The sequence below is a fragment of the Lithobates pipiens genome, unplaced genomic scaffold (assembly GCF_037356315.1).
Source record: "Lithobates pipiens isolate NorthernLeopardFrog02 unplaced genomic scaffold, aLitPip1_a1.2 Scaffold_8, whole genome shotgun sequence".
NCBI lineage: Eukaryota > Metazoa > Chordata > Amphibia > Anura > Ranidae > Lithobates > Lithobates pipiens.
In genome coordinates, this window is record NW_027507903.1 from 345,962,934 (window position 1) to 345,990,472 (window position 27,539).

The following is a 27,539-nucleotide window of genomic DNA, read 5'->3' on the forward strand; positions in this document are numbered from 1 at the left end:
ACTGGAAAGAGGTCTTAACAACAGGCCTGGCCGCCTCTGGAGCACAGTTCTTCCTGTGAAACTGAGTTCCGGGCTCCTGCTTGGGACAGAGGCCACTGACTGACAAAATGAATTCCTCTTAGATAATGATCTGAGTCCCGTTGACCTTGACTTGAATTCCAAAACCTAAGCTCAAGCTTTGTCTCGTCCACTGTAATACATACTCAGAAGGGTCTTTAGGGTGTGGGCTACACCACAGTGGACCACTACCCTGGATCTTTACAGCACCTTGCTATCACACACACCATGTGTGCACAGACAAGTGCTTCCAGCAGGTTCCAGTGTCATCCAGCAACCTTATAGGGCATCCCTGCAATTCTCCACTGAGGGGCCCAGGTATAGGCCTCTTTAGGCCAAGCAAGCTGTAGGTAACTGTACAGCAAAGCAGGACATAGGGGGAAAAAAAACTGAGTCAAATCTCAGTAAATGGGAAAAAAAAAAATATTCTCTTAGCACTAAAAGAACCACATCCCTCACCTAAGGACACTAGCAAAAAAAAAATGGAAGACATCCTGGGAGCAGGAGGGGTTATAGAATTTTATTAGTCTTGCATTCAACTGAAGGTGGCAGTATTACCCATTGGATATGAGTAGCGATGGGCTCAGGCATGTTCGGGTCGAACCTGCCAAGAAGCCGGCACTGCACACTGCCAATCATAGGCAGCATGTGTAAGTGCAGTTGCCGGTCAGGAAATGCCTCACTGCCTATGATTGGCGGTGTGTAGTGACTGCTTCCTGGTGGTGGGATCGATCCGAACACACCTGAGCCCATCACTAGTTATGAGTGAGAAGAAGGCACATGTTTTGTGATGCATGATATTATATACACACACATATATATATATATATATATATATATATACATACACACACACACACACACACACACACACACACACACACACACATATACATAGACATTTGGCATTTTAGATTGTAGGCCTGTAATTCTTAGTAATAACACACTTAAATCTGTCCAAACAAGAGAGTCTAGTAGACATCCCAGGTACAATAAAGTTTGAAACACAAAATAATAATATAATAAATAAAACTTTAAATAATTATAAAAATAAATGATAAAAAATAATATAATAAAATGAATTTTCCCACAAATCACTATCGCTCAATTCTGCAAGTGTTCTAATTTACTATCGGTGTTTTCTAGCTGGTCTAAAACCGCTTTTGGTTGCCATGGACAATCTCAAGTTTCCAGGCAGAAAGAACAGTATATATAATATAAAAGTGCATGCAGGGCACTGCACAAAGCATTAGGGACAAAGGGGAGATGAAATGATTTGATACAGTAATGTAATCTGTAAGATTACAGTGTACTGTGTCATGTTTTTTGTACTTCTTGAATTTGCCGCCAGGCTTCGCTCCAATCCGTCGTGGCACTCGCAGGGACCGGAGCCCGACACACAGAGCACTGGGCGGAGGACACAGCCCGCAGACACAGCGGGGGGTACATCGCAGGATCCTGGGGACAAGGAAACCAACCTGCACCAGGATCCCGAGATGCAATTCTGAGTGTGGCTCGGGATTACAGCTGATACTGAAATTTAATCTCGATCCACACACGGGATTACCGCCAGGGAGGTTAACCCTCTTGGGCATGGAGTTCACCAGAGCTTCACAGGTTGCCACTGGAGTCCTCTTCCACTCCTCCATGATGACATCACAGAGCTGGTGGATGTTAAAGACCTTGCACTCCTCCACCTTTCGCTTGAATATGCCCCACAAATGCTCAAAAGGGTAGGTCTGGAGACATGCTTGGCCAATCCATCACCTTTAGCCTTAGCTTCTTTAGCAAGGCAATGGTCGTCTTGGAGGTGTATTTGGGGTTATGTTGGAATAATGCCCTGTGGCCCAGTCTCTGAAGGGAGGGGATCATGCTCTGCTTCAGTATGTCACAGTACATGTTGCCATTCATGGCTCCCTCAATGAACTGTAGCTCCCCAGTGTCGGCAGCACTCATGCAGCCCCAGACCATGGCACTGCCACCACCATGCTTGACTGTAGGCAAGACACACTTGTCTTTGTACTCCTCATCTGGTTGCCACCACACACACTTCACACCATCTGAACCAAATGAGTTTATCTTGGTCTCACCAGACCACCGGACATTGTTCCAGTAATATGTCTGTATGGTCTGAGCACTGACAGGCTGACCCCCCCACTGCAGCAATGCTGGCAACACTCATACATCTATTTCCCAAAGACAACCTCTGGATATGACACTGAGCATGTGCACTCAACTTCTTTTGTTGATCAGGGCGAGGCCTGTTCTGAGTGGAACCTGTCCTGTTAAACCACTGTATGGTCTTGACCACCATGCTGTAGCTCAGTTTCAGGGTCTTGGCAATCTTCTTATAGCCCAGGCCATCTTTATGTAAAGCAACAATTCTTTTTTTTTTTTTTAAGATGCTCAGAGAGTTCTTTGCCATGAGGTGCCATGTTGAACTTCCAGTGACCAGTATGAGAGAGTGAGAGCGATATCAACAAATTTAACACACCTGCTCCCTAGTCACACCTGTGACCTTGTAACACTAACGAGTCACATGAACCAGAGAGGGAAAATGGCTAATTGGGTCCAATTAGGACATTTTCACTTAAGGGTGTACTCACTTTTTTTGCCAGCAGTTTACACATTAATGGCTGTGTGTTGGGTTACTTTGAGGGGACAGCAAATTTACACTGTTATACAAGCTGTACACTCACTACTTTACATTGTAGCAAAGTGTCATTCCTTCAGTGTTGTCACATGAAAAGATATATTCAAATATTTACAAAAATGTTAGGGGTGTACTCACTTTAAGATAATTATATATATATATATATATATATATATATATATATATATATATATATATATATATATATATATATATATATATATATATATATATAACACACACATATATTACACATACACACAGTGTCCTCAAATTTTTCACAGTGGAAAATGATTGCTGGTTAATGTGAGGCTGACCCAGAGGAGGTTGAATTGTAGCCGTTCTGCCAGCCAGGGGGAAGGAAGAGGATAGCCGACCGGATCATGGGAGAGCGGGGATTGTCCACAGTAACAGCTTTCATTTGTTCCCAGAGCTCACCGTCATACAGTCCCGCCTCTTGGCCCGACACCTTTGATAGGTAGAACATCGATCCAATGCCGGGACGTGCAACGTCATCAAAAGCACTAGGCCAGGAGGCGGGACTTCAAATGAGAGCTGTTACAGTGGGCAATCCCTGCTCTCTAATGATCCGGCTGGCTCGCCTCTTCCTCTGCACAGGTCAGGCTGCGCTGATGGGCACCGGTCAGGCTGCGCTGATGGGCACCGGTCAGGCTGCGCTGATGGGCACTGATAAATGTTTTAAATAAATTTTAACTTTAAGTCTCATATCATGAGATAATTTATGAGGGCGTGTTTAGGGGCGGGGCATGGTAGGAGTTGGGTGTGGCAACTGGTGGCAAGTAACTCTTAAGGCCTGGCTAGTAGCTCAGGACTTGGAACTTTGCGCCCTGAAAATTTTATATTATATATATATATATATATATATATATATATATATATATATATATATATATATATATATATATATATATACACACACACACACACACACACACATACATACACACACACACATATTATATATATATATATATATATATATATATATATATATATATATATATATGTGTGTATGTCCTTAAACTGGTTGTAAACCCTTACAAACCACTTTGACCTACAGGTAAGCCTAGATTAAGGCTTACTTGTAGGTCCTAGAAATATCTCCTAAACATACACGGTTTAGGAGATATTTGCCAAAACACGGGCACCGCTGTCTACGGCGCATGCGCCGTAGACAGCGGCGAGCAGGCGCATTGGGCGCCGCTGTCAACGGCGATATGCTGCGAGTGGCGGCTCCCGTGCGCATGCACGGGAGTGACGTCATCGCGGCTTCCTCGAATGACAGCGGCGGAGCAGCAAGACCCACTGAGAAGATGGACGCTCCGGACTACAGGGGACAGCGGTGACTTCGCTGGCTCCTGTGTCAGGTAAGTGACACATAATGGACTACTATGCAATGCATAGTAGTCCATTATGCTTTACCATTGCAGGGAATGAATGAGGAAGTAAACCCATCAGGGTTTACTTCCTCTTTAAAAAGAAAACGCACTGGTGAGCTCAGCAACTCCAAAAGACCCAGAAGACCATGGAAAACAACTGTGGTGGATGACCGAAGAATTCTTTCCCTGGTGAAGAAAATGCCCTTCACAGTTGGCCAGATCAGGAACACTCTCCAGGAGGTAGGTATATGTGTGTAAAAGTCAACAATGAAGAAAAGACTTCACCAGAGTGAATATAGAGAGTTCACAAGATGTAAACCATTGGCGAGACTCAAAAACAGGAAGACCAGATTAGAGTTTGCCAAACAACATCTAAAAAAGCCTTCACAGTTCTGGAACAACATCCTATGGACAGATGAGACCGATATCAACTTGTACCAGAGTGATGAGAAGAGTATGAAGAAGGAAAGGAACTGCTCATGATCCAAAGCATACCACCTCATCAGTGAAGCATGGTGGTGGTAGTGTCATGGCGTAGGCATGTATGGCTGCCAATGGAACTGGTTCTCTTGTATTTATTGATGATGAGACTGCTGACAAAAGCAGCAGAATGAATTCTGAAGTGTTTTGGGCATTTGCTAATATTCAGCAAAATACTTCAGACGGTGCTTCACAGTGCAGATGGACAATGACCCAAAGCATACTGCAAAAGTAACCAAAGAGTTTTTTAAGGGAAAGAAGTGGAATGTTATACAATGGCCAAGTCAATCACCTGACCCGAATCTGACTGAGCATGCATTTCACTTGCTGAAGACAAAACTGAAGGGAAAATGCCCCAAGAACAAGCAGGAACTGAAGACAGTTGCAGTAGAGGCCTGACAGAGCATCACCAGGGATGAAACCCAGCGTCTGGTGATGTCTATGCGTTCCAGACTTCAGGCTGTAATGGACTGCAAAGGATTTACAACCAAGTATTAAAAAGTGAAAGTTTGATGGATGATTGTTAATCTGTCCCATTACTTGTGGTCCTTTAAAAAGCGGCAGACACATATACAAACTGTTGTAATTCCTACACCGTTCGCCTGATTTGGATATAAATACCCTCAAATTAAAGCTGAAAGTCTGCAGTTAAAGCACATCTTGCTTGTTTCATTTCCAATCCATTGTGGTGGTATATAGAGCCAAAAAGATTAGAATTGTTTTGATGTCACAATATTTATGGACTTGACTGTATACACACACACACACATAGTACATATATATGCAGTGTATATATATATATATATATATATATATATATATATATATATATATATATATATATACACACACACACACATACACACACACACAGCATATTTACACACACACAGACTTTGAGCTTACTATTGAAGTGAATGGCTGTACGAAACTGTACTTGGGTGGATGTACATTGATGCTTTTGTGCATCGCACATACACATATGCATTCCCCAAACAAAAAAATTCTCCCATATACATCCACTCATAATTTTATATACAGTATATTGCCTCTTTGGGAAATTTAATATTTTACTACATATTAATGTACGACTCTTACCATTATCTGATTAGCCTCCATTTCATCTTTTTCTTGTCTTTCTTTGACTAATTTCTGAAAGCTTTCTACCTGTCTCTTACTGAATGGCATTCGCTCAAATCCATCAAGCTCCAGTTGTGCTGCCAAGGTCTTCATAAGTGAGTCTCGAGTTCTGATCTGTTGCTGGTGCTGGTCAGCCTCCATCTGCAGGCGGCCTGAACAAAGTAGTAAATAATGTAACTGAATCACCAACATTACGTTAGGTAAGGAAGTGTGGTAGGAAAACAAAACAGCTGCCATCTCCGCATCATAATAACATAAGGGAGGAGGTGTTCTGTAGTTCACAGAGGTAAAACTCTGGGCAGAGCTTTTAACATTACTTGACATTTCATTGCAGAGGCAAAGTACACAGAATGCTACAAGTTCACTGGATTTTTTGAAGGAACAAAAGGCTGTTTTTGTTTTGTTTTTTGTAATCATGGAACTGATAAATAAAAAGAAAAAAGGAGCAATGTCCCCTGCAATGGGGTTTTATGGCAACAAAGCAATGTCTATAATGAGGTTAGGAGACTGTTGAATAAAAGAAGAATTTGAATATTTATTGATACATAAAAAATATATATGACACAATGGTCAAAACATGAACTCCACTGGACAATACACCAGCTACACTTCAACGCAGTGGCAAATATGACCAGGCAGTGAACGATTTTATCGTTCAGGGCTTGGATTATATTTTACACCACAATTACTTCACATTTAATAACTCCCACTACCTCCAGGTGCAAAGCGTCCCGGCCTACGCCAACCTGTACCTGGGGGAGTGGGAGAAGTCCCTCCTGTGTGACGAGGGTCTCGTCGAGTACACGAGCCACATCTCAATGTGGCTACGGTACATCAACGACATCCTCATCATATGGGAGGGACCGGAGGACCAACGGCTGAAATTTCATTCCTGTATGAATGTAAATGACCACAATTTAAAATTCACTATGACGTACGATCATCATAAAATTAAATTCCTGGATGTTCAAATTTGCCGTACCCCTGCCAATCATATTTTTACTACACTTTATCGCAAAAGCACTGCAGGTAATACTGTGCTTCATGCGGATAGCTTCCATCCTAGATTTTGAAACACTCTATCCCTTATGGGCAGTACCTGCAGTTACATAGAAACTGCTCAGACGATTCCCTCTTCAGAGAAGAGGCTGGCAAATTACAAGCGAGACTTCTAGCACGTGGCTACAGCCGTTCGTGCCTACGAAGAGCTCACAACAGGAAGGTGGCACAGTCTCGTCGGGACCTTCTGCTTCCCAAGATGGCTCTGGCTCTGAGGCAGCCAGGATCATCCTTCGCTTCGCTAAGCAGCATACTGCCATTTGGAATATTATTCAAAAGCACTGGTCCATCCTAAGGGATGACCCAAAGATTGGGAACCTTATCCCAGTGTGTCCCTCGATTACTTACAAACGTGCCACCTCACTTCACGACAAGCTGGTCCAAAGCGAGTATAAAAATGAAGGAAAGACAGCCAGACATTGCTTGGCATTTGGCTCTTTTCCCTGTGGCCACTGTTCCTGCTGTAGACATATCAGGCGAGAAAGTTTTTCGCCTACCTAATGGTGCGATTTTTCGACCTGCACACTTTGCCAACTGCCAAACACGGGGGGTTGTGTATTTCATGGAATGTGAGTGCGGGGCTTTCTACGTCGGGAAAACCAAACAGGAATTTCACCGACGGATAGCCAAGCATGTTTATAGCATGGAAATTGGCAACCACTACTTACCCATTGGGCGACATGTGGTTGCCATACACTACTACAAAATGCCTACTGTGTCCTTTACTGTACTTGACCGCATACACATTCCAGACCGGAGTGGTTATTGGAATAAAATATTGCTCCAACACGAGCAGAGATGGATATTTAAATTGAATGCCACCTCTTACCCTGGACTCAATGAGGCAATCTCTTTTGCCCCCTTCCTAAAAGGATTTTTCTCTGGAAGGACGCAATAGAGAGTATTAGGGCAGTAGTGTCCCTCATAATTGTGGGACATATGACATATGCTGCGCCCGCACCCTTTTGTTTCTTTCCCCCCCCCGCTTTCACTCTGCCTCCCTTTGTTGTTCCTCCTCTCACCCTTACCCCCCCTTTCCCCACTGTGGGAACGGTTTGGTGAGGATAATCTTAATATATGGTCAGATATACATCTGTTATTTATATACTTTCTTTCTTCTATAGCCATAACAACAATTCATTCTAATCATCCTTATAGCACTATGGATTGGCAACATTCACTGTTTTTCGTTTTTCATGTGCATATGCATTGTTTATATACTATAAGTACATATTGGATGAATACGATACACCTTGGCATCTCTTTGGTTAATAATACATCCCTCTCTCTCCCTCAGGTGGTGCACCGAGTTCCATTTGCTGCCGTCCCGGGATGGGTGGACTCTTCTGGTATGGCTTCCAAGCAGGGGGAGGGGGGAGCCCTTGCCCGCGCGGGCCCCTCCCCTGTGTCCCCATGTGTGGGTGGGTGGGCTGGTACCGCCCCCACCTGACTGGGGAACTCCCTCTTGCCGACGGCATCCCGGAGCATCCCTGGACGCCGCACCTCGCAGCGCATGCACGGGACTTAACTTTTTCCATGCATATTATAAGGTTCCCTGGTATATATAAAAAAAAAATATTCTCTACCTCCCGCTGAATGACTGTAGTTATATCTGGCCGGATTGCCTGCTCATTTAATTATTGAGCAGGCAGCGTTAATTGCGCATTCGCATTTAATTTTGCTACAGGTGCGTCCCTCCCACCTCTTGGTTGCCGATGCTTGCAGTCTCTCTTGTGGACCACATTGGAGAGGAGTGAACAGTGTGATCTCTTGTAAGCTGCACCATCAGACTCCGCCCTTTTGTTGCCTGGTTTGTGGTGACAACTGGTAACGTCGTGGCCCCCTGTATACGTATGTAGGGAGAGAGATAAGCGGTGCCTGTTGTTTTTACCCTTTGTTCAAGTTTCCACTGTGAACTTGTATTTTTTACCTATCTGGATGTACATTATTTGGTAACTATGTTATGTTAGGATTTCAGATACTTACATTATATTGAAGTAATTTTCTATGTATATACTCATGATGTTTTCCTTCCACGATAGACAATCCCTCTGAAGAAGAACCATACCGCGGGTCGAAACGTGTCAGGGTCACATCTCCACTGTTTGTATAGTTGCACAGTGTCTATGTGAAATCTTTGTCCATATATGTACATCTACTTTTCATTAATGTTATGTTCTGATTTTTATTAATTGTCCAGTGGAGTTCATGTTTTGACCATTGTGTCATATATATTTTTTATGTATCAATAAATATTCAAATTCTTCTTTTATTCAACAGTCTCCTAACCTCATTATAGACATTGCTTTGCTGCCATAAAACCCTATTGCAGGGGACATTGCTCCTTTTTCTTTTTGGTTATCATCCAGGGGTGAGCAGCACTCTCCAACCTTTTGGTAGTGTGTTATTTTTTTCTTTTCTTTTTATTAATGGAACTGATAAAAAGGCAACTTTCTACATTTGAATTTCTTTGTATGCAGTATATTTCCTTTTTTTTTTTTTAAACAAAAGCCTTAACATAAAAAAGCGCTTTTAATAGAGCTAGCAAACGTTTGCTAATTCTTTTAATGGGCTGAACGAGAAGGGCATATTACTGCACTGGCAAAGAGCACAAATGTGAACACCAGTACAGTAGCAGCGAGTACTGATGTATGCATCAGTGCAGGGGCAGCGAGTGAAAAGGTGGGCATTGATATAGTGACGAGTGAAGTCAGGGCACGGGGGAGAGGTGGTAGGAGCAGGGGGAATTGAGGTCAGGCTCAGCAAGAGCGGAGGCAGGTGTACAGGGAAGGAAGATGGGTTTTCAGCAGCAGTGGCGGGAGCCTGAGGGAAGAATGGCATGGTAAGGAAGTTTCAGGCATGGTAGTAAAAAGGGAGGCGCAGGCTTAGTAAAGGAGGAAGGTGGTGCTGGCATACTGGTGATGACAGATGTAGTTGAACGTGCAGTGATGTCTTCACAAGGATCTGTCATCTGTAACTCTACATGAAGTCCTCCTGGCTAGCAGAAGTGGTTGGGTGGGGGAAGTTGGTAGTGTGAGCTGCCAGGTCAGAGATTAGTGAAAGTGGCTCCCAGCACAGAAAGTCTCCTATCACTAATAACTTATTCGTGACTCTTATATAATTTACTGAAGAAAGCTGCAAAGCTTTAGCAATAAGAGAAGTCCTCCGTTGGGAGCGGATTTCTGGTTTGTGCAGGGATCAGCAGTTCCGTCACTAATTGCTGGGTCCGGCTCCCACCCTATGCACACATAGTAGAATTCCGTAGTCTTCTATGGGGTAGGAAGGCAGATCATTTGCCTATCCCCAAGCTCTATGGAGTTCTACTGCACCTGTCTGTCCTCCCACATTGCCTGCTCGTGCGTGCCCACTAGAGTATGCAGTGTCAGGATCTGTGACCGGCTGTGTACTATGTAATCACAAGGATCAGTCACAGCAAGCATATGAACATAAATGCTGTCATGGTTTACTACTGTGAGACCTCTGATTGGTCACAGCGAACACATGGTACCAGGGCCAATCCCTGTGGCCCTGTCAATTGACGCCAGAAGTTTTCCCCCTTTTGGATGGAGACTACAGATCGGATTGACTCCATGTGAAAGGAACGGATGTTTAAAAAAAAACGGTTTCGACATTTGAGATTTAAAATGGGTCTGACATCCCCATTTGGTTTTGGAACTATGAATATTTTTGAATAAAACCCTAAACCTCGCTCTTCCAAAGGGACCTCCGATATCACTCCTTGAGATAAGAGATGATCCAGAGCTAGAAAAGAGCCTTCTTTTTCTTTGGATCTTTGGGAACGTTTGATCTGAGAAAACGAGGATACAGGAACTCTCGGAACTCTAGTTTGTAACCTATAGAAATTGAGGAAGCCACCCATCTGTCTTGACATTGTCCTTGCCAGACTCTTGAAAAATGCAGAAGCCTTCCCCCCACCCAAGCAAGCGGGGGCATCCTTTCATAAGGAGGTTTTAGTATTTTGTTTTGTGGGTTTCCTCCCCCAGGACCTCTTTTGGCCCTGGGACTGACCGAGAGGTTTACTCCTAGAATCTGACGGTGGAGGCTGTCAAGACTGCCTGGAGGCAGCTGCCCCTGGCACTGAAAGTATGTTTAAAACTAAAATGTTTAAACTTTTTCTTAACCGGTAAAAGGGAACTTTTCTCATTAGAAATTCTTTGGATATACTTATCCAGATAGTCTCCGAACAATTGTTCACCATGAAAAGGGAAACTGGCCAAGAGCTTTTTGCAAGGCGCTTTGGCTGACCAATTTTTCAACCATAGGATTCTGCACACATGTACCAGCCCTAGGATAAGCCATGAGGCCTGGAGAACAGAATCTCTCATAGCGTCTACTGTGAAACACAATGAGGCTATAGCAGCGTCAATTGCTGGAATTCCCCATTTCTTATAAAAGTCTTCCTCCATAGGATAAAGTATAGAAAACGTTTTTGGAGGTAAAAATTGTTTATCTGGGTGCTCCCATTCAGAATACAAAGGCTTCCTTAGCCATGAACGGATAGGAAAAGAATGATCAGATTGGGGAGGCTTAAGTGAACCCAAACCAGATGTGGGCTCATTAACTGACTGCGCTGCTGGCAGCGAAAAAGTAGAGTGGACCAGCCCAGTGAGAGATTGTACCAACAATCTTTCCTGCGAACCTGCAATCTCCGTATTAGGTTCCTCAGAAGCAGAAACATTAGTCTCTTCCTGGTCCTTAGAAGGCAAATAGTCTTCTCTTGCTCTGTGCTCCTCAGAATGTGGATCCTGAGCAATGGACAGGGACCTGCTACGCTTAGCCCCAGTCTGGAATGCAAATAAAGCATCAATTTTTTGGTCCAAGTTTAACCACTTTCAGACCGGACCATTTTGCTGGTCAATGACCAGAGGTCTTTTTACAATTTGGCACTGCGCTGCTTTAACTGGTAATTGCGCGGTCATGCAATGTTGTACCCAAACAAAATTTGCGTCCTTTTTTTCCCACAAATAGAGCTTTCTTTTAAAGGTATTTGACTGACTCTGCGATTTTTATTTTTTGCGATATAAACGTAAAAACACCGCAAATTTTGAAAAAAAAATGATATTTTCTACTTTTTGTTATTAGAAAAATCCAATAAACTAAATTTTAGTCATACATTTAGGCCAAAATGTATTCAGCCACATGTCTTTGGTAAAAAAAAAGTCAATAACTGTATATTTATTGGTTTGCGCAAAAGTTGTCACATCTACAAACTAAGGTACGTTTTCTGGAATTTACGCAGCTTTTAGTTTACGACTGCCTATCTCATTTCTTGAGGTGCTAAAATGGCAGGGCAGTACAAAACCCCCCCAAATGACCCCATTTTGGAAAGTAGGCCCCTTAAGGAAATTGATAAGAGGCATGTTGAGCCCATTGAATATTTTATTTTTTTGCCTCAAGCGATTGAATAATGACAAAAAAAAAATTTTTTATTTTTTTACACAAAGTTGGCACTAAATGATATATTGCTCACACATGCTATGGGCATATGTGAAATGGCACCCCAAAATAAATTCTGCTGCTTCTCCTGAGTACGGGGATACCACATATGTGGGACTTTTTGTGAGCTTAGCCGCGTACGGGGCCCCGAAAGCCAAGCACCGCCTTCAGGCTTTCTAAGGGCGTAAATTTTTGATTTCACTTCTCACTACCTATTACAGTTTTGAAGGCCATAAAATGCCAAGATGGCACAAAACCCCCACAAATGACCCCATTTTAGAAAGTAGACACCCCAAGCTATTTGCTGAGAGGCATGCTGAGTCCATGGAATATTTTATATTTTGCCACAAGTTACGGGAAAATTACAAACTTTTTTTTTTTTTTTTTTTCACAAAGTTGTCACTAAATTATATATTGCTCACACATGCTATGGGCATATGTGAAATGACACCCAAAAATAAATTCTGCTGCTGGGACTTTTTGGGACTTTTTGGGAGCCTAGCCGCGTACGGGGCCCCGAAAACCAAGCACCGCTTTCAGGCTAAGGGCGTTACAGTTTTGAAGGCCATAAAATGCCAAGATGGCACAACCCCCCCCCCCCAAATGACCCCATTTTGGAAAGTAGACACCCCTAAATTTAGGGGTACACTAGTGAGACTAGGTAATAAATGGCGGGTGCCCTGAAACTATAAAAAAATAACTAACCAACCAGAGTCACCTGTAACAGTTATATGGTGATCACTGGTGAAAGGGTTAACTAGGGGGCAATCAGGGGGCTTTATGCGGTAGTATATGGGGGTCCCTGGCGCTATAAAAAGCTGCGGCGAACCTAAATACCTACCTGCCTAACTAGCGTCACCTGTGACACTAATACAGCGATCAGAAAAACGATCGTTTATTAGGCTGGGTTCACACTGGAGCGATGCGGGAACGCCACAAATCCGCGGCGGGTTCCCGCATCGCATGCCTCCCGGCGGCAGTTCACACTGCCCTATGCGAACTGCTGGGAGTGTCAGTGAAATGTTAATGACACCACCAGATCAGTTCGCATATCGCAGTGCGATCTGCAAACTCAGATCGCATGGTGTGAACACCCATGCGATCCGATTCTGCTGCGGACCAAAAAAAGGGTCCCGTGCGAGTTTGCGGCGGGTGCGACGCAAATTCAGCCATACTATCTGTATGGCTGAACTCGAATCGCACAGAGATCGGATGTGATTTGCACTGCAGTGCGGTGCGAATCACATCCGTTCTCATAAACCGCTGCAATGTGAACCCAGCCTTAGTGACACTGGCGACGGAGGGTGATCACGGGGTTAAACCTTTATTGGGGGGGTTAGGGGGGTACCTTAGAACTAAAGGGGGCTAACCCTAACTGCCCTAACAGTTATTAAAGTCACAAATGACACCCGCCGGGTGATCAGGGGGTTAAACCTTTATTGGGGGGGTTAGGGGGGTACATTAGAACTAAAGGGGGCTAACCCTAACTGCCCTAACAGTTATTACAGTCACAAATGACACCAATGCAAAAAAAAAAAAAATGCAATTGGTGTCACTGTGACTGGGGGGGGCAGGGGTACTTGGGGGGGGGGGGGGTGATCGGCGGGTGAAGGGGGGGTGTGAGTGTGCCTGGCATGTTCTACTGTGTAGTGTCGTGTTGGTGCAACTCACCGATCCTCTCTCCTCGGTGCCGGAACGAAAAATACCGACACGGAGGAGAGATTACATCACTTCCTCTGCCTGTGTTTACATTACAGGAGAGGAAGTGATGTCACGAAGCATTTCCATTCGTCTGGAGCGATCGCGAGGGGGTGGCCATGAATGAATGGCTGCCCCCTCATCCCGGATCGCTCCCGAACGAATACCGACCGCCGCAGGCACCGGGGGGGGCCCGATCGGGCCCCCCACCCGCGGGAAGGCAGGGACGTACAGGTACGCCCATATGCCTGCCCGTGCCATTCTGTCGACGTATATCGTTGTGCGGCGGTCGGCAAGTGGTTAAAATGGTTGAAGAAAAAAATCTCCTGGGTAATATACATAGGGGCTGCAGTGTCAAAAGCATCTGCAACACTTGCCCCTCCTAAGGCTGCTTTCACACTGGGGCGGTATTCAGGCGTTACAGCGCTAAAAATAGCGCCTGTGTAGCGCCTGAAAAAAACCGGCCCCTTTCACTCCAGTGTGAAAGCCGGAGGGCTTTCACACTGGAGCGATGCGCTGGCAGGACGGTGAAAAAAGTCCTGCTAGCCGCATCTTTGGAGCGGTGAAGGAGCGGTGTATTCACCGTTCCTACCCATTGAAATCAATGGGACACCGCGGCAATACCGCCGGCAAAGCGCCGCTGCAGCGGCGCTTTGCGGGCGGGTTTAACCCTTTTTCGGCCGCTAGCGGGGGTTAAAACCACCCCGCTAGCGCCCGCAGACCGCCGCTAAAACGACGGTGAAGCGCCGCTAAAAATAGCGGCACTTTACCGCCGACGCCGCTCCCGCCCCAGTGTGAAAGGGGCCTAAAGGCTCACTCTGATCAGCCATATCACTCTCAGGGAATGATGCCATCTTTTTTGAGATGTTTCTAGGCTGCCATGTGACTGTAGTAGTCTTACTAGAGCCTCCTTTTGAGGTGCATTTTACCCCCCCTTTCCACTCATAGCCCGATGCACAAAGCAGAGCTACTACCAGAAGGAGTGCATCAACTGCATGAACAATAGTCCAGCTTAATCTCAGCTATTCAGCCTGATGCTGTAAATGTGTCAAAATGAATGCTTGCGTCACCAAACCTTTAAAAAAGCACCTTTGCTCCTGTGTCCCTCCAGCAGCATGAACACACACAATGGTGACTTTTTAAAAGCCTCCCTTCCTGAGCTGTACATTGGAAGACGCTAATGCAACGCTAAGCCCCGCCCCTCCGCCTACAGCCTTCCGGTCTTTTAAAAATGCACTTTTCTCACACTGCTGGCCCCTATGGAGGATCCCAAGCGGCGTCCATTCCTGCCATTTTTTTTTTTATTCCAAGAATTGACTCCTTCCCCCGAGAAGAGGGGGAGAAAATAGACTGCACATGGGGCGTCTGATGGGGAGAGGACCCTCCCTCTAGGTTTACCGGAGGTCTTGCTGCTGTTTGGTGGAGGAAGAACTTTCTACTTCCTGGATCACATCGTGGCTCTCTGAGAAGCATGAGAAATAAGTGCTCAATACAGTCCCCAGTGGTGGCAACATAGGCATGACAACATTTACAATTTTAAAAGGAGTCATAAGAAATTTTTTCATAAGAAAAACTCCTTACCTTTCCCGCGGCAGGGTTTTCTGTGGTAAACCAACAGACCCAATCTTCACCCTTCACAGTGGGTTCCATTAAACCTTCAGAAGCTGGGCATCCTAGAGGAGACCCACAATCCTGGACCTGCAACAGCATCCTGCCAGTAAAAACTTTATGGCCTTACTACCAAAAAGTACTGGGCACAGCTTTCTAAAAGAGAAGCATTCACAAGCAAACCCTAGTTTCTTCGGATACAACGCCTGGGTACCATTCAATTTGGCCCAAAATAGCACTGTGAATGGATCCGGTAAGCAACGCTAGCCCCAGCAAGGATTGCTCCAGTGGAGCTCAGCACAGCACATCTTCACTCATGACCGACACCTTAGACACTGGCGAAAAACTGGAGATACTCCCACCAGTGGGAGGTGTTATATAGGAAGTGCACTTTTTAATTTAGGGTGTGCCAGTGTCCATCACCTGAAGGTGGCCTATAACCCACATAGTAACAACTATGGAGCTGTGTCCCATGATGTACAAGCAGAAATATGATGTAGGACCTCCGGGTTAAAGTAAAAATAAAAGCAAGAGCTAAAATCCAACGAATACCACAGTATCTACTGTCACCAGATCAACTCGCTGGTGTATGAGAACAAAAGATAAAATAATTACTCGAAGCAGGTGTCAAAAATAAAACAGAAAGCAGAGAACAGAAGCCATTGTTTCCTGTAAAGAAAAAGGTCAAAAGGGAAGAAAAAAAATGATTTTTAAATACAGCTTACCTGTAAAATCCTTTTCTTTGAATATATCACGTGACACATAGCAGTTATTCATGACTATCTGGGTTATACGCTACCTCTAGGTGATTGCACACTGGCAACAAATAGCAAGAAGCTTCCTCCCATATAACCCCTCCCATACAGGAATTACCTCAGTTTTGTAGAAAGCATTGAAGGGATCTCTGTGTCCCGTGATGTATTCAAAGAAAAGGATTTTTAAAACTCAGTTTTTCTTTATCATACATCACGGGACATAGATCAGTTATTCATGACTATCTGGGATGTCCTAAAGAAATACACCTGAGGGGAGGGATACACAGCTTAGACAAGTCCCAACTGTAGTATGGCCTTATAAGGCCGCCTGCAACATGCTATGACCAAAGATTCTCTCTTCTCAAGACCTGACATCCACCTGATAAATTCTGGTGAATGTGTGAACTGAAGACCAAGCGGCTGCCCTGCAGACCTGAGCCATAGACACCTGTCGATGCACTGTCCACAAAGCACTAACCCCTTTAGTGGAATGTGCTTTCAGGTCTCTCGGTGGAATCCTATGCCTCAACTCAAATGCCTGAATGATAGTTTGGCCAGTGGAGTAACTTTTCTTCCTTAGAGCCAGGATTTGGAAAAAGGAGGGCAGAATGATATCCTGATTCAAATGAAAATTGGAAACTACTTTTGACAAAAATTCCCAACGAGGGCACAAGACTGTCCTGTCCTGGTGCAGGATCAAGTAAGGTTCTCTGCATGAAAGGGTGATTAGCTCCGACACTCTTCTGGCCAAAGTTATGGCCATCAAGAAGACTAACTTCCTGGTCAATAGGACTAAATAAATCTGCTTAATAGGCTCAAAGGGAAGATACTGAAGGGCTGATAGTACCAAATTCAAGTCCCAGGGGCATAAGGGGGATTTAATAGGTGGTCTTAGGTGCATCACTCCCTTAATAAAAGGTACGCACCAAGGAATGGGCTGCAATTGTTTTTTTGAAAAAAACAGATAAGGCCAAAATCTGACCTTTAATTGTGCCCAAGGCCAATCTTAAGCATACTCCTGCCTGAAGGAAAGCAAGGATCTTTCCAATTGTATACTTACGAGGGTTCCAACCTTTCCCTTCACACCAGGAAATGTATGATTTCCAAACCCTGTAGTAAATGGCCCTGGAAACCGGTTTCCTAGCATTTATCAAAGTGGACAAGGCTGCACCTCTAACCCCGCGGTCCTTTAATACCCTGGCCTCAATAGCCAGGCCGTCAAATTCAACGACTGTAAAGCAGGATGGAATATTGGTCCTTGGGACAATAGAAGATACAGGCGTAACGGAAGGAGCAACGTGTCCCCTACTGCTAATTTCACAATTTCTGTGTACCAGGACCTCTTGGGCCAGGCTGGAGCCACCAGATCACCGGTCTTAGTTCCTCTTGTATCCTGCGCAGCAGATGCGTCAGGATGTGGATTGGAGGAAAGGCATACAGCAGGGAATACTGGTGCTAAGGAGTCACCAATGCGTCTGTCTCGACTGCAAGAGGATCGTTGGTTCTGGACATAAACCTGTCCAGCTTGGCAGTGAACCTGGATGCTAGGAGATCCAAATCTGGAGAAACACCTCAGGATGAAGGGACCATACCCCTGGCAACAACTTTTGGTGACTTAAATAGTCTGCCTTCCAGTTGTCTAACCCCGGTATGAATACCGCCCACAGAAACGGCAAATGCCTCTCTGCCCATCTTAATATCTGATCAACCTCTTTCTGAGCTGCTACGCTCCTGGTGCCCCCTTGGTGGTTGATATAAACAACTACTGTGGAATTGTTGGTTTGAACTCAGACTGGGAGACTCTGCAGCTTGGTCGTCCAGAAAAGCAGAGCTAGTCGGGTTGCCCGCATTTCCAAGACATTGTGGGCAAAAGCCTTCTCTGCTAGAGACCACTGTCCCTGTACCGATGCTTCCCCCAGAACTGCTCCTTAGCCCAGATGGCTGGCGTCCATGGTCACAACTTTCCAGGCCACTGGTGGAAAGGATTTTCCAACCTTTAAATTGCTGGTTTTTGACCACCAAGTTAGGCTCCGTAGAGTCTGTTGGGACAGGACCATAGGATGATCCAAAGTTAGAGTGGTTTTGTTCCAAGCCCTTAAAATGTTGTTCTGGAACAACCTGGAGTGGAATTGAGCAAAAGGGACTGCGCTGAAAGACGAAATCATTTTGCCCAATAGCCTCATACTAAGGCGAACAGATGGTTTCTCTTCTCTTTTCATCCTCCGGACGAGCTCCACTATGGAGTTGATCCTTTCAGGAGGTAGAAACACCTTTTCTTGGACAGTATCCAAGTTTAGGCCCAAGTATATTAACACCTGAGTGGGGTGAAGGTTTGATTTTTTTATATTCAGAATCCAGCCTAGGTGTTGCAAAACTTGTACAGTCTTTAAGATGTTTTGGACCAGGACGGGACGAGATTGATCCTTCAAAAGAAGATTGTCCAGATATCCTACCACAGCAATTCCCTGGGATCTTTAGGACCGCCAATACAGGGGCCAGAATTTTTGTGAAGACCCATGGAGCCGTGGCTAAACCGGACGGCAATGCAACGAATTGAAAATGTCGCCCTTCTAACCGCGAAACGCAGAAACCGTTGATGCGGCAAGGAGATGGGCACATGAAGGTATGCATCCTTGATTTCTATGGATGCTAAGTAATCCCCTTTCTTTAGGGATGTTATCACTGAGCGAGTTGATTGCATTCGGAAACTTCAGACATTCAAACAGATTGAGGGATTTGAGGTCCAAAATGGGCCTTACGTCCCTATTCAGTTTCGGTAAGGTGAACAGGTTTGAGTAAAACCCTTTGAACCTTTCCCCATGCGGGACCTCGATGCTTTTGAAGATGCTCTAAGGATAGGAGCAGACATTTCCTTTTCTCTGGTTCCCGCCGGAACCCTTGCGTTCAAGAACCGAGTTGGAGGGAACTTCCGCAACTCTATCTTGTAACCGGATGTTATGATGGAAATGACCCACTTGTCCTGAACCTGTTTTCCCCCAAGCATCCAAAAACAGCCGAAGTTTCCCCCCACCCATAAGAGCGGGGGCGCCCCTTCACAGGGTAGACTTGGAACTGGGCTTGTTTGACCTTGGAGTCTAGGGTTTTTTCTGACCCTGCGGTTTTTTAAAACCGGGATGTTGAGGCCGTCGATACCGATTGGGAGAAGAACTAGGTCCTGGACCGCAGGGAATCTTAAAGGAGGGTCGCTTATTCTTCCTATTAACAGGGAGCAAAGCGCTTTTCCCACCTGAGATCTTTTGGATATACCTATCCAGATTTTCGCCAAACAGGCGTTCACCATGAAAAGGAAAAGCTGCAAGAAGCTTTTTGCATGGTGTTTTCGGCCAACCAGTTTTTCAGCCTCAAGACCCTGCGCCTATGTACCGACAGAAGTGCACAACGAGTCATCTGTTGGATTACATCTTTTAATGCATCTACTGTAAGGCACAAGGTGCGAGGGAGCTCTTCGGTAGCTTCTCCTTGACAAGGAAGGTTCCTGACCAATTTCTTAACACGATCTTTTAAGGACTGGCAGATGCCAATAGCCGTTATGACTGGCTGAACAGCCAAACCAGCTACTGTAAAGTTTTAGCAGTTTCTAGCTTTTTATCGGCCGGATCCCTAAATACCTGGGTATTATCCACAGGGCAGGTCAAATTTTTATTTACTGAAGAAATGGCGGCATCGACCAGAGGTGTACCCCAGTTCTTCCTGAATTTCTCCTCCATAGGATACAAGAGGGGAGACCTTTTTGGAGGCAAATATATCCTGTCAGGATTATCCCAATCTGCATATACCACCTGTTCTAACAATGGATGCAAAGCAAATGCCTCTGAGGTCGAAGAGAACCCAAAGTAGAACAGGAGGGTCCAGTTTCCTGGACTGGGGGTAATTTATACCCAGCTCAAACCATCTCTGTCAGAGAATGGACAAATAATTTTTGGGAATGGGAGGCTGAGAATGGCTCGTCCGAGCTAGACTCACCTATTTAAGAGTCCTCAGCTTCTCCTTGTTCCCGATCCTTTGCGACCAGATCCTCCTCCCACTCTGGGTCTGGGTCCCCTTGCCCTGCCTGGTTATTAGAGTCCTGATGCTCAGATGACTCACCATCATGATCAGGCTCTGGAGAGAGATCTGTTACGTTTTCTCCCTGCTTGTGTTACCGAGGCAATCATACCTGCTATTTTACCTTCAAGGCCAGATAAGGCAGATGCCAAATCATCTTTGGAAACATAAGCCGAAGCAGGGGTACCAGTTGTAGCCACAACACCTGACAAATTCAATGGCTCAGCCAAGCCAGAAGCCGCAGGACCCTCACCGGAGCTGGTATAATATCCTCAAGAGCTTGATCTCCTTTTAAAGGAGGTACTCTTAACCCTGTATTGGTCTTGCTCCCTGTCCCCTTTTTCCTGGAAGACATTGCTTACAAGTATGGGAAAACAGCACCCCCTCTGAGCTTATAACTGTAATCCAGTATACAGCAGCTAATACAGCTTCAACACTATCCCCTTTAACCTGATGCAACTGTGTCAAAAAACCTGCAGACTCACGTGCCCAACAAGCTCTATGCCTCCACGCGCACACCAGGTGAACTGCCTTTTTTAAAGGTTCCAAATGGCGCCATTCAATCCGCGAGGGAGGCGTGGTATCCGAACATATACGGCAAGTGGCGCCAAAATACAGTTCATGCGTGCCTGAAGACCACCGACCGTACGAGGCAAAAATCACCTCAGCGGCGCACGACCGTACGGCAACAGCACGTGCACACGTTCATACGGCACGGGCGTCTCCGCATGCACCAGCGTTTCATCGTTATAAAAAACACAGCATGGAGACAGTCTGGAACCGCTTTGAAAAGACACAGTAACAGAGGGGAATACAGCAATCCCAGAGGGAGTACTCACCAGTCCACGCTGCAGGATCTGAGAAGACAGGCCCAATCTTCCCCCATCACAGAGGGTAGTGCCTCTGTGGACATTCAAGGACTGGGTCCCCCATCTTGGGGTCCACACCCTTGGGCCTGTAAACACCCTTCGGGTTTATCTTGGGCAAGTTAATGACCAGAATACCACTATCCAAGGGTCCAGCGCCTAGATAGGACACATTACAAGCAAAACCTCATTCTTGCATCGAGGCTTGGGTACCATTCCTTTATCTTCGTGCCATCCGAATGGATCCGATTACAACGTCCTCACTGGGATGCTCAATTAATGAACTTTTGAAGAGCTTCATGTTCGTGACCATCACCTGAAGACACTGGCGAAGAAACTGAGGTAATTCCCATATGGGAGGGGTAATATGGGAGGAACCTTCTTGCTATTGGTTGCCAGTATCCAATCACCTAGAGGTAGCGTATAACCCAGATAGTCATGAATAACTGCTCTGTGTCCCGTGATGAATGATAAAGGAAGCCAGTATAATCAAATGGTACATGATTTAATGACCATCAATCAAATCAGAGGAAGGCACTCCTGCTGTCCCAAATCCTAGTACTTTGCTCAATGACATACCTACAACAGGAACACGTGTGTACACCGTAATAGTACTGGCAAATGCTTTCTTCAGTGTCGCTTTGGATGAAGAGAGCCAAGAACTCTGCTTTCCAATTTAAAGGAGCAAATATTTATGCTCATCTGATGCTAGAGACCATCAACATGAAGAAAAAGATGGTGACGAAGGCAAAGATGGGACCAATGCCAGTACTTTAGCGTTAAAGTTCAACCGAGAGGCGTCCAATTTGTCTGAACATCTTTCCATGGAGGCTGGCTTTCCAGAAGTATGCTGTCACGTTTTCTGTATATCATTTTTAAATGGTGTGAAACCCCCTCATCCTGCCCTGTTCTGTCGACCACAAACCCTTTCAAACTGTGTATAAAATAGATCAGCTTGGTGGATGCACCAAGATCCATGCTGTGGCAAGAACACAAAAAGAAAACTGCAGCTGCAACCTGTGCCAGTGGTGCTGTGCAAAAGGGAAGATATGTTTTAGAACGGATGTTATGAAGAAATATGCCAATTAAATCTTGGAAAGAACAAGGACAAAACATTTGTCATCAGCAAGGCTGAGCGAGTATGAAGCAATCCTGCTTTAATTAGGAGAAATAGAAGTGAAAAGATGTACTACAATTAATCCTGACAGCTTTTTTCCTAGAGCGAAAAGATTATCTCGAAGAGGGTGACCACATCTGCTTAAGACTTATGGAAGAATAAATGCAGCAAATCTCCCCAGTAAAGGACACTCCTCTTGAAAGTTCTAATCTGATCCTGTTTGTAGAGGGTTCACGCCTGTACCAAGATAGAGTACCCAAGACTGGCATATGCGGAGACAACATTGGAGGAAGTGATTGAGACCCAACTACTCCCTTCATCACTTTCAGCGCAGGTTGCCAAAGTGGTAGCACTCACCAGAGTCTGTGAGGTCGCAAATGATCAAACAGCCAACATCTAGCAAGTATGCTCTCTAAGTAGTCCATGATTATGGACCCATAAGGAAGAACAGAAGATTCACAACTGCTGAAAGAGAACCAATTCAAAACTGGAAATATGTTCAAGAACTTTTTGAAGCAGTCACCCTCCCAAAGGAAGTAGCCATCCTGACGGTCAAGGCATATACTGCCAGGAAGATTGCTGAAACACCAATGGAAGCAATCATGACCCTAATCACTGATTTTGCAAAGGCTGTAACAGACTGAAGAAAAAGAAGAGAACAAATACTCAAATTAAAAGAACCGATTAAGAAATTGCAAGAATCTGTACCTGATGATTGGAATGAAATCATGGATAAATACAGAGCAAAGAAGAACCAGGAAGGACTCTTTTGCAAGGAAAATGGACAGTGTGTCCCACCTCAAATGGAGACGACAATCATGCAACTAGCCCATGGCCTGAATCATGTAGGCCCTAAGGCAATGGAGAGAAACATAAGCAAGACTGGATAGTTTATTCAATACTCCAGAAATTCATGTCAAGACTTTGTTGAGGGATGCATAATCTGTGTTAAAAATAACCTAGGAAAAGAAACCAGAGTAACACAAGGACATTTGGCCAAGTCACTATTCCCTTTCCGAAGACTTCAGATTGATTACATCCAATTGCCCAAATCAGGCCACTATCAATATGTTTTGTTGTGCGTAGAGATGTTTTCAAGCTGAATGGAAGCCTGCCTGGTGGCTACAGCAGATGCCAAGACAACAGCAAAGAAGCTCCTTTCCGAAATAATATGCCACTTCGGAGTCCCTGAAACCATAGAGAGCGACAGAGGAACACATTTCACTGAACAGACCATGCCCCTATCATCCTCAGAGTTCAGGGAAGGTAGAAAAATATAGTGGAATCATTAAAGGAAGGCTAACTAAATGAATGTAGGAACGGGAGGAAGGGTCAGTAAAGAAACAGTGGCCATCACTGTTGCCTGTTTCTTAATAACATCAGAAATACTCCTACTTATAGGGTCAGAGAACTTCAGCCCTCAAGAGATTTTGTTTGGGGGCCCACCTAAGACAGGGTTGTATTTTCCACATCAGACTGCTGTAATGTATAAGGTTTATGTTTTGTTATGTAAATGTCTAATACAAGCAACTAACTGCGATGCACAAGTTTGTTTTTGATTCCATTCCAGATCAAGTAACTGGAACACATGATTTATAGCCAGATGATTGGGTCCTAGTTAAAGAACATGTGAAAGCATCTTTGGATTAAAGTTTGAAGGGCCCTACCATGTGTTCCCGACAACTGCTACAGCTTTAAAGTGACCTGGATACATGCCAGCCATTGCAAGAAAGAACAGCTAATTTCAAAATATGAGTAAACTACTGTTATGCCTTTGCTTGATCTTAGTAGTCAAGGCTATAGAGGAAAATCATCTGTACAAATTACACATGCTAACAGGCATAAGGAGTAATTTAAGTAATTGCTAGATATGTTCACATAGGCCAGACAGTTAAAAAAAAAGCACACACCTGGTACCCATTTACTGTCATTTTGAGTTAAAGCCATACAAAGCTGCCAAAAATACCAGTATGTCTAGAAATAACACAAATGTTCTATTATTGTGAAAATACATTATGCTAAATGTAACGTAAGGCCCTTGGGAATATCTCCTTATTTATGATAAGAAATAAGACAAACCCAGATTACACTTTGTTTAGGAATGGTACATTTTCATGGATTCAACCGATATTTTCTTGTCCTCATAATAATCATCCTTATAGGATTTCTTGTTTTGTTTTTCAGGTGTGCTAAATGTGAAATACAAGGATTACTACAATGGTAGTTAGAACTGAGGAAGATGACCCCAAGGAAGAAATAGAGTGTTATCAGATAGTCAGATTAGCAGATTCGTATGATGCCAAGATGGGCGATCCCTCCATAGGGGTCAAGAGGAGGGAAATTAGTAGAATTATAGTGGTCTGATAATGTTAAGTATATATATATATATATATATATATATATATATATATATATATATATATATATAGATAGATAGATAGATAGATAGATAGATAGATAGATAGATATATAGATATATAGATAGATATAGCTAGAGAGAGAGACTGTCACTTTTTGTAACACACTTTTTCTTGCTTCTTCTTAGAGTTTTCAGTCTATGATGACCTTCACCGCCAGATAAGAAGCAACAGTTTACTCCTTTTTTGCTACAAGAAATGGACAGTCTTATCTAGCAGGTCTGAACCAGTACCGAGATGGTCGGAGCCCATGTTTTCTTTCGCTATCAGTCACATGATGTAACCACCCACTTAACCGTTCCCTTGCTACTAAGAAGATATGAATGCTGATTGGACTAAACTATACGATCACACCTATAACACACCTAGTGCTTATGCATTTTCATAAAGTATATATTGTTAAACAATGTTTTTAAGTCAGAGACACTTCCTTCTACGTTCGGCCTGGTAGTGCTGAAATATCAGTGTGTTTTGTCTCTCCGCTGCAGAAGTGTCTATAATAAAAAGCACCTACTTATCTTATGATCTGGACCTACTATCTCATCATCTGTCTTGTTTGGAGACAATAATCAGATTTAACACAACAGACTCATAAATCCTGAAGGAAACGTGCAGTAAATTACCTTGCTGGACCAGCAATTCCCCCTTTTCTCGGTTCAGTCTCTGGCAGTCTTTAACTACTCGGTCCAGCTCACGCTGGTAATCATTGAGCTTCCTTTCCTTGTCTCTCACAGTCTTTTGATGGTTGTGGTACATCTCATTAAGCTCTTCATCTGTCCCCTGGAAAATCTGAAATCAAATAAACCAAAATGATATATCAAAAAATCTAAATCGCAAATTTACTAATCATTACACTATAGGGTAAACGCATCTATGACCCTGGGAACAATAATGATTGTATGTACTTCGTCAACATATATTTTTCAAACACATTTTTGACAAACCTTCTCTATTTTATCTTCTAAATCCTGATTGTCCTTTTCCATGTTCTTTTTCCTGCTTTCCAACGCTTTTATGTCATTATCCAGCTTCATTACTTTAGAAAGGTTTTTCTGAATTTCTGCCAACCGACTCTAGAATCAAACAATAATTTACTGATTAAAAAATGAAATGAACTTTCTAATAATCATTAATATTAATATAAAATCAGTTTAAAAACAGAACAAAACTGCTATTACTTTCAAGACTGTAACTAGATTTCCAAAATATAAAGCAGTAATGCTAAGAAATACCTGTTTTCACTGGCAGGAGTCATAAATGGATTTCTACACTGCAATGAATATAGCCAATCACTGGAAACAAACTGCTTTATTGGTTGGTCCTTAAACAACTCCAAAAAGAGGTTTGGGATAAAAAACACAAAAAAAACAATTATACTCACCTAGGTGGATGCAGCATTGGTCCGAAGCTGCATCTGCCCCCCCCCACCGGCTTTACCACAAACTGAGCAATAAACACTGCTGATCACTCAGTTCTCCCCCTCTGCTTTGAACAGAGAGCCGTGACTGTCAGTCAGCAGCTCTCTGCTCTGCCCCTCCAGCACTCATTGGAGGCGTTGGGTTGTGGAGGGGACGGGAGGGGCTGGCTCAGGCTCTCAGAACTGCCTTTGTAGGTGTAATGCCGCATACACACGTAGCCGACTATCCGGCGGATTTCCCGCCGGACTGTCCGTCTGACTTTCCGAACGGGCTACTTGCCCACACACGGCACTTTTTCAGCGGACTAATACGGCGTACTAAGTGCGCCGTACTATCCGCCGTACTTTTGAAATGAACGGACTCGCCCACACACGCAGAGGAAAGTCCGCTCATTTTGAGCGCGTCTCCAGGTAGGCGGGGCCCGCGAAGGAGACGTCGCTGGCCCCGCCACCTGGTATGGACTTAAAGGGGAACACCAACGCCGAAAAAAAAATCAGCTTGGGGGTTCCCCCAGGTCCACATCAGACCCTTGTCCGAGCACGCTACCCGGCCAGCCAGGAAAGGATGGGACGAGCGAGCGCCCCCCCCCCCCCCTCCTGAGCCGTACCAGGCCGCGTGCCCTCAACATGGGGGGTGCCTTGGGGAAGGGGGGGGCCGCGCGCCCCCCCCACCCCAAAGCACCTTGTCCCCATGTTGATGAGGAGAAGGGCCTCTTCCCGACAACCCTGGCCGTTGGTTGTCGGGGTCTGCGGACGGGGGGCTTATCGAAATCCGGGAGCCCCCTTTAATAAGGGGGCCCCCGGATACCGGCCCCCCCACCCTATGTGAATGAGTATGGGGTACAATGTACCCCTACCCATTCACCTGTGAAAAAAAGGTACAAAAAAAAAAACACAACACAAGGGTAAAAATAGTTTATTGCACAGCTCCGGGGGTCTTCCGTCTTCCGGGGTCTTCTCGGCGGACTCCTCCGCTATCTTCTTCTAGCTCTTTTACTAGCGGAGGAGCCCGGCTTTCTTCCTCGCCGCCCTCTTCTTCCGACTTCGGGGGTCTTGTCCCCCTCTTCGGTTCTTCTGCCTGGTCCCCATCATTGTGAGCGGAGGGAGCGACGAGTCAACATCTGAAGAGAAAAAGAGAAGAACAGAAGGCGGCGATGACGACAGCAGCGACAGAAGACCGGCTGTAAAAGAGCTACAAGAAGGCGCGGTGGCCCGGCAGGAGAACCAAAGAGGGGGACAAGACCCCTGAAGTCGGAAGAAGAGGCCGGCAGTGAGGAAGAAAGCCGGGCTCCTCCGCTAGCAAAAGAGCTAGCAGAAGATAGCGGAGGAGTCCAGCGAGAAGACCCCCGG

General features: G+C 44.8%; 1 protein-coding gene across 1 annotated transcript in view; it reads right to left on the reverse strand.

The window, feature by feature from the left end:
• Positions 1 to 27,539, reverse strand: part of RAD50 (RAD50 double strand break repair protein) — a 471,242-nt gene that overhangs the window by 323,841 nt on the left and 119,862 nt on the right. The window contains exons 7-9 of the mRNA XM_077473261.1: positions 25,717 to 25,845; positions 25,396 to 25,561; positions 5,689 to 5,882 (exon numbers count right to left, since the gene is read on the reverse strand). Of these exons, the coding sequence (XP_077329387.1) occupies positions 5,689 to 5,882; positions 25,396 to 25,561; positions 25,717 to 25,845 (489 nt within the window). The remainder of the gene's footprint in view (positions 1 to 5,688; positions 5,883 to 25,395; positions 25,562 to 25,716; positions 25,846 to 27,539) is intronic.